General features: G+C 37.1%; 1 protein-coding gene and 1 long non-coding RNA gene across 2 annotated transcripts; one reads left to right on the forward strand and one right to left on the reverse strand.

Moving 5' to 3' along the window:
• Positions 1-506: 506 nt before the first annotated feature.
• LOC117333476 (tyrosinase-like protein 2) lies at positions 507-6835 on the reverse strand. Its single transcript, XM_033892782.1, has 4 exons — positions 6716-6835; positions 3966-4475; positions 1827-1954; positions 507-1622 (listed from the first exon to the last, which is right to left on the reverse strand). The coding sequence occupies exons 1-4, from the start codon at positions 6719-6721 to the stop codon at positions 803-805; spliced, it is 1464 nt and encodes a 487-aa protein (XP_033748673.1). The 5' UTR covers positions 6722-6835; the 3' UTR covers positions 507-802.
• LOC117333477 lies at positions 1948-3570 on the forward strand. The gene is made up of 3 exons (XR_004533910.1): positions 1948-2807; positions 3024-3094; positions 3359-3570. It is a non-coding gene; the product is annotated as an uncharacterized LOC117333477 (long non-coding RNA).
• Positions 6836-8397: the final 1562 nt, after the last annotated feature.

Raw genomic sequence — 8397 nt, forward strand, 5'->3', positions numbered from 1 at the left:
CTCGTCGAGGGTTATTCGGTAGTTTACTCGTCGAGGGATATTCGGTAGTTTACCAGTCGAGGGATATTCGGTAGTTTACCCGTCGAGGGATATTCGGTAGTTTACCAGTCGAGGGATATTCGGTAGTTTACCCGTGGAGGGATATTCGGTAGTTTACTCGTCGAGGGATTTTCAGCGGTTTACCCCTCGAGGGTTATTTGGCGGTTTGCACGTCGAGGAGTATTCGGTGGTTTACACATCGGGAGATATCAGTGGTTTAGTCCTGTGGTTTACGTGCTGAGGGATGTCTTTTTGCATTTTGACCTGTGAGGAAATATCAGTAGCTTACCCATCGGGAGATATCAGTAGGTTTCGTTCAGTGGTTTACTTGCCGAGGGGTGTTCGTGTAGTTTTTTTTAGAGATGGTTATTCGTTCACTCGGGGTTGCTCAGTCGTTTTCTAGTTCCGAGATAATCAGTAATGTTCGCGCAAGGATGCGTTGATAGTCACATAAATAATTACTGGACTTTTAACAATTAACATGTCTTTATTTCATAATTACAGTGTAAATAGGATAGAAAGTTGTAAAAAGTAACAATCAAACAGCAAAAAGGAATTTCGCCTTGAAATCAGCGTTAATTGCATAGTTAATATTTTTATAAAAAAAAGTGACACTTCAAAAAGGCTGAGTTACAAACGTTTGAAAAAGAAAATATCCACAAAACTACGCGCTCCCTTGACAGCGGTTAACATTGGTCTACACCATATGTGCGATGTTTCATAAAGATGCAACTTTCCAAACGATATAATTCACATCGACTTTTTAAACTAGGATTGTCCTTCGAAGCAGTGGTAAATATCTTAGGATATCTCCCCGTGTTCTTCTGTCGGTGTGAGGCGATAGGAATTTAGTACCAAGGTAAACAGGCCCCATTGCTAGTCTTCTGCGGTCTGGAGCAACCGCGGCTTCGGACGTCACAATGACAGTACTCCTGGCTTTAGATTTACATCGATTGATGCTTCTGTCACACTCCAGATACTTACTTCTACCGCAGGATGGACACGTTGGGGATTCTTTGTAGCGAGTCAGGCTTTCGATGAAATCACTGTAGCCTTGAATATTGCGAAGATCACCAAACGGAATCATATTCGCGTTTCGATTATGTAAGCTTGGTCCCTTATTCGGATAATCGGATGATGGGTTTATATTTCCGGCGTTCCTCATTTGTTTTCTAAACAAGTACCACATATAATCGACAAAGCTGTGATGGAGAAAAAAGACGGGTTCCTGTGGCGCTGTTTGGAGGGAAGAAAGCTGACCATCAACCCAAACGTGAGGACCACCGTGTATTCGTTCTATGGAAATAGTCCCCAGTGTCGGCTCCACAATTGGATCATGGTTTCTATAACCTAATATACCCTTAACCATAGAGTCCGATATCAGACTGCCACTGCTTCCGATATTTCGGACAAGTGATATGTTGTCAGCTGTTATCCATCCCGCAAACGGCCCCGAGTCCACAATTCCAAACCCTGGACCGAAAAACTTGTCCGTCCACAGCACGGAGTCCGTAGGTTCACTCATATCGTAGTCCAATCGACTGTCCCAGTAGGGTATGGGGACGCCGAGGGCGGCCTCCATTCTGAAAAGAGCATAGTCACGCACTAAATCAACCTAGTAGGTAAATTGTACTATGTTATGATATTGGTCTTCAGTTAGTAGTATTGTTACGATGTATAGTACATGTCTAGTATAGAATATTGGTATATTGTTATATTGGTAATGATTTGACTTACAGAAATTGGTAATAATTTGACTTATAGAAATCGGTAATGATTTGACTTACAGAAGCAGATAAACTCTGTGCCACCCAAGGAAACTTGGACCTCCATGTGCCGCCTCAAGGTTGGGCTCACTTCTGTGAATGTCGGAAATAACATCATACGGGATGAAGGAATTCCCTCCTGGAAGCCTCTGTAAAGACATCGCAAGTACATTTAAGTATTATTTCTAACCAGTATCAATATGTAAGTGATGTGCTATAAAATACATACAATGTACTTCATAAACAGACACATTGTAAAGCTATACTTTGATGAAAGATTTCGTCATAAAAGGTTTCATAGCAACTCTCTAGATCTTTAGGCGGATGTTGTCATTAAGTAGCAGACTCTTTATCTTCCGGTTCCGGTTCACCTGTCACATATTCTTGTACTGTTTCATTGGTCAATTTAATTTGTTCCTTTGACAATATTTAATTATCTAATGTGGTTAAGACGGTTCTATTTACACAGGGCTTTAAATGTGAAGGAAATGCCCCGGTATTTGATTTTAAATCTGCTAGAAATCACTCCTTATGAACGTTTACACAATCGAAAATAAGAAAACTTGTAGCCGATGTCCACATTTGTCGGTTGCAATTATTTTGACAGCCGTTGATACATTCGAAAGCAGCGTTAGGGACCCATCATGATGTGGCAGTGAATAAATAGAATATATGATGAATAAAATATACTTTCGGTATATTACCAGAGTGGTAATATAAGTACTAATTATTTTGTACTTTGCAGTTATTTTATTACAGGTATCTCGATCTATTTTAATACATGTAGCCGTCAAACCTGTTTGTCCAGTTCATATGTCCACCTGAATATGTTTCACCTGTATTGTATTGTCATGTTAATGTCTTGTCACGTGACTGCGTGTTCGTACGTGTACTTGTGAGTTTTATTTGTCACTCCCGCACTCGACATTAGAGGTACCTGACGTACTTTATACATGCGACATCTATGACAACATACAGTGTTAAATGCAGCAATATCCTAAAGTAAGTACATTGCAATAAGAATTATAAATTATGTAAAGTTATATGCTATCAATAACCTTTACGGAATTATATATTTTTCGGTTTGAGAAAGCTAAATTATTCTTTCTTTATTAGACGTATTTTGGGTGTGGTTCGTAATTCTGTTTTTGTGAGAACCAGTTTTTTAATAGTATTATGCGAATTTACTTATTTGGGATGTTCTATTTCTTTCTACAGATGAATTAAACATGTAGACGTCGGATCAGAATTGTTGATATTGTCATTAAGACCCCTGTCGGATTGATAGGGTATGTACATTGTGTTTTGCTAATACGTTACGTAATTTAAAAATAATGTGTATGCACCAAGTTGATAAATTGTGTAATTTATCATAAACAGTAGTATATATGTATGCATTGTAAGCCGTAATGTCAATTGTAACCGTTATGGAGAATTTGTATTTAATGTGATAAAGTATATTTTTCATGAAGTGTACATGTATATCACGGACTACTTTCTAGCTTTTATCGAATGCGTACTTGTTCTAATATGTTGTATTTGTTTTATTGTAGGGTCTTATTCGTAATAGAAATAAAGAGTGCTTAAACGGAAACAACAGTATTGCTGTTTTAATTCAATGTAGCACCGACCCGGCTACAATGATAATACAGTGTTTTTACTCATACGGACGTAGTACAGCAAGAACACATTTGTCATATGCTCAAAATCACATGTTGCTGGTAAATTGGATACCAAGTAGGGAGGATTTGGTTATGTTGTGTATGACAGGAAAACTGTAAGTAACTAAGTAACTTAAACCTAAAACAAAATCAATTCTTTGTCCAATGATTTAGTCATGTTTAGGAACATGCTATGTAATAAGTAAATAACTGTTTATGCATCAAAATAAAATAATTGATAATTTCTGCACGTGACATTGATTATTGACAAATGCTGAAAATGTTTGTTTCCTACTCTGATTTAACAAACGACGAAGGATTTCATCGTTATTAAGTTTTATTTCTTCATACCCTTGATTACTATCAAAGATTTTGTAAAATGATTAAGATTAAGAAAAATAAATCTTAACAAGAATTTTAAATCTGTTGACATAGAGGATTTGAAGTTGTAAGCGTAACATGAATATTTGGTCCATATATAAACTCAAAGATGACTTACGATTGGTCTCTTCAGAATATTGAGCCGGTTGGTAAATCTACGCCACTCCGATCTTGACAACATCCGCACTTCTTTTCGTTCCCAGCTACATACCATGTTTCTACTTCCATTCTTTCTCTTTATGTTTGATTTAGATTTCTTTCCCCTTCTTTCGTTTCGTGTTCTGTACAACTTTCTTCTCAGACACTTCCGCTTCTTGCACCTTTTACTTGGTTTTGGAGATCCGTTTTGGGAGCCATAATTTCCACACCTAGACAGGGCATTGCGCAAGAGCGCATGGACATATACCATGGATGCGTTGACAGGCGACGAAGTCAAGGCGGATTGATACATGTGTTGCTGTAAGCAATACACGCTGTCGTCATTTCCGGTTATTTCGAATCGACCACGACGATCGCGATACCTTTGACAATTTGGAATATGTCGCGAATACTGTCCCTTTACAGCAATGATGGTGAGTAGACATCCAGCTATAGAGACAAATACCAAAGTCGTCAGAGACTGCTGGGCCTGAAATGTACACATCTAGTTAAGCTCAAATTTATCTGGTGTGATCATAGGGATTCGACACAAACACGAGACCCACATTCCATACGTGCTTTAGATACATGAGCTTCATATGTATGGACAGTGGATTGGGAAGTCGTGCCAAATCCCTTTGCATTTTGGAATTAAAACCAGCAGTTACACTTCGGGTTCAAACCATGGGTATAAAACGGGAAACGTTTAAAAGGAAACATCAGTATAAAGATAACTTACAAAGGTGTATAAACAAACCAGAGAATACTACATCATAACAGAAAACAGAAACTAGATAAAACGGGGACAAACTATACACAAAAAGTCTAGATTGACATGGACACCCTTAAAACAGAATACGCCCAGGTGTTCTAGAAGAATAAACGTCTTCTAGTGCTAGGACAAATCCGGGTTAAGTCACATTGTCAAAATGAGCACCAGCCATAACATTTCACCATAGTATTAGTTATCGTGCATCTCTTCATACTTTGTGTTGTTAATGTTAACGTCAGTAGTCAACATTTATCACAGAAACCTTGAAAAAAAAGGAACAGCCCTTTTAATATCGAATGAATGGGAACATGTACATATCGTAGGTCCCCTAGCAGGGATGTTTCTGTCTAGAAATTGAAAATTAACAATTGGGAAATTGAAATATTCACGTTAATCATACAGCTTAGTTGTAAGCAATGGTAGGTGTATGTGGTGGGTGTCCTTGAGTTAAAGCTCAACAATATATACCGGGTATCCTACCAAATGGTTATTTATGTTATTATCGATAACACATCGTCAAAATACCTTTAGGAAGGACTATCCAAGATCTTCGCTACCTGTTCTGACAAGGTCACTGTTACCTGTTCTGACAAGGTCTCTGTTACCTGTTCTGACAAGGTCTCTGTTACCTGTTCTGACAAGGTCTCTGTTACCTGTTCTGACAAGGTCACTGTTACCTGTTCTGACAAGGTCTCTGTTACCTGTTCTGACAAGGTCTCTGTTACCTGTTCTGACAAGGTCACTGTTACCTGTTCTGACAAGGTCACTGTTACCTGTTCTGACAAGGTCTCTGTTACCTGTTCTGACAAGGTCTCTGTTACCTGTTCTGACAAGGTCTCTGTTACCTGTTCTGACAAGGTCTCTGTTACCTGTTCTGACAAGATCTCTGTTACCTGTTCTGACAAGGTCACTGTTACCTGTTCTGACAAGGTCACTGTTACCTGTTCTGACAAGGTCACTGTTACCTGTTCGGACAAGATCTCTGTTACCTGTTCTGACAAGGTCTCTGTTACCTGTTCTGATAAGGTCTCTGTTACCTGTTCTGACAAGGTCTCTGTTACCTGTTCTGACAAGGTATGTGTTACGTGTTCTGACAAGATCTCTGTTACCTGTTCTGACAAGGTTTCTGTTACCTGTTCTGACAAGGTCTCTGTTACCTGTTATGACAAGGTATGTGTTACTTGTTCTGACAAGGTATGTGTTACCTGTTTCTGACAAGGTCTCTGTTACTTGTTCTGACAAGGTCTCTGTTACCTTTTCTGAGAAGTTCTCTGTGGCCTGTTTAGAGAAAATCTCTGTTACCCTTCGGCGAACGGAAGGGCACATTTTGTTTTCAGGGGTATGCCAATAGTCTTACAAGAGCTGGTCACTTAACTTCACAAAGAAGTTTCCAATCAGAAATTCAATCATTCTCACGATTTCAATTTCGATATGTTTAACGAAATATGCTCCCAATGATAGCTTATTTCGACCATGTCGCACTGTATCATTGGCGCCCCCGCAATGCTTAGAACAAGAGTGCTCCATGCGACAGAATGAACGCGCCATGGAACAAAAATACTCGACAGTTCGGCATTTACAAGGTAGTTTTGTCACGTTGGCGGCGTACTTTTGTCTCATGGTAGATTGTCGCTCCTCGCATGCGAATAGTGACTGTGGCAAACGATGAGCAACAGAAGTAAAAATCTTTTCAGGATAAGAATTTCTTGTTAATTAAAATAATGAGATTCGTCTCCAATTTGTTTTCGTTAGAAAGGCTGTACATTCTATTTGATTTAAGGATACTGCCCCTAGCCATATCATGTTCAAAATTAAAGAAGCTTTTAGAATGCTGCATGCACAAAATATTTCAGTATATGTAAACAACAAAAACTGCCTCAGTAAATGTGAGCAAAACATATCATGAAAATGAAAAATAAAATTAGGAATATTAAACTGGGAGATGCAATTTTCCTTACCTTCATGACTCGGTGGTTAGGGTATTCTCTCTGTCGAGGTTTCTCAAATCTTCAGGCTTTTAAAGGATGTTTTATGATGACAAAGGTATTTTCATTTCACCCTGAAGCAAATGTGGTTAATCATTCTATATGAGGATTGAGAATTTCGGAGAAACCAGACAAGCCTTCCGTCATAATTTATCTTTTATATTTATATTTTTATCGTCAGTTCACTAATATACAGTTTCTCTGTCTAAACATAACCTAGTGTACAAATGTAGTCGTTCAGCAAGGATACAAACGTCATTATTTAAAAAAAAAAGCAAAAATACATATTTAATCTTCTCTCGGGAAAACCAATCCTTCAGTGATACATGTAATGTGCAATAAGCAGACATGTCTAATTAATATCAATCTAAAAACCACTTACAACCTCCCATATCCTGTTAACACTCGGTCTGTTTTATACACGTGCGGTCACTTTAATTATCATTTCAATTTAGATATTGGTGTTAGAAAGTCTGTGGTGCTGTTATATATGATAATGTTTAGTAGCAATGTTCAAAAGACAACACCTTTACTACAAGCACATTATTTTCAATTCAGATGTTGGTGAAAACGGTGTTTAATTTGAAACACTTACCGTTAGAAACAGCACGAAGTAAATTCATAACGCTTTTTTTTTTATCATTGATAGATATAATTAAGATTTTTTTTCCGGATTCATTGTGAAAAATAGACCGACTTTGTTTTTACTTTTCCATCGACTTCAATTAATGGATTGAAGATAAGAGTATATGAGTATTTGGCGTCTCTATCAAAAAAAAGTTAGAGAAGTAATGTCCCACAGAATCACAACGTACCCAAGTATTTATGGAATTCTACAACTTTCTTATATATGTGATAGACTTTTGGAAAGTATAGATCTTGTATAAATTGGTCACATGACATTTATGTAAATTTGTCTATTGGCATTGATGTAAATTGGTCACATGACATTATGTAAATTAGGCACAGAAAATGACGCAGATCTACACAGAATTATTCAACTAAATTTTCACGTAACGCTTGTAATACCGAAGTCTTTGTTATCTGTTTGGAATAAAAGAATACTTACTCCCAACCATTTATTTATAAATCTTCCTAAACCTGATGACTCATACATCAAACAATATATACAATTTTCTGTGGAATGTTAAACCTGATCGAGTAAGAAGAAATATCATTATAAAGTCTTATGAAGGAGTGGGCCTTAAAATGATACATATATAATCTTTTATAGCTGCACTTAAAGCAAATTGGGTCAGACGGATATATAGTTAATTAGGAAATCGGGGTCATATAGAGGAAACGCTGTTTGATAAATGAACGAATACTAGAATTTGATAAAAAAAAATAGTCAAAAGTACCAAGATATAATGGATGCCTGGTATAAAACCGTCACTGCAAATTCAATACAAAATGAATATCAGTGAAAATCCATAATGGTTTAATGAAATGACATAAAGATAGATAAAAAAGTTACATACAATAATGCATGGTACAAAAAGGAGGTACATTTCGTCTATAACATTGTTAAAATGAAATATTTTTATACAGTTCGGAAGAATTTGGTGACATATTCAGCATTCATACTATTCTTTAAAGTCACCAAAGTCTAAAAAAATGCTATATTTCAGTTTATAAGAGAGAACCGACAAAGC

This window comes from Pecten maximus, chromosome 8 (genome assembly GCF_902652985.1).
Source record: "Pecten maximus chromosome 8, xPecMax1.1, whole genome shotgun sequence".
In the NCBI taxonomy this organism is placed as follows: Eukaryota; Metazoa; Mollusca; class Bivalvia; order Pectinida; family Pectinidae; genus Pecten; species Pecten maximus.

Coding starts and splice junctions, on each gene's coding strand:
- LOC117333476 (XM_033892782.1), bottom strand. Junction 1,955..3,965: donor ATATTCTGAAGAGACCAATC/GTAAGTCATCTT, acceptor ATGTCTTTACAG/AGGCTTCCAGGAGGGAATTC. Junction 1,623..1,826: donor CACAGAGTTTATCTGCTTCT/GTAAGTCAAATC, acceptor TGCTCTTTTCAG/AATGGAGGCCGCCCTCGGCG.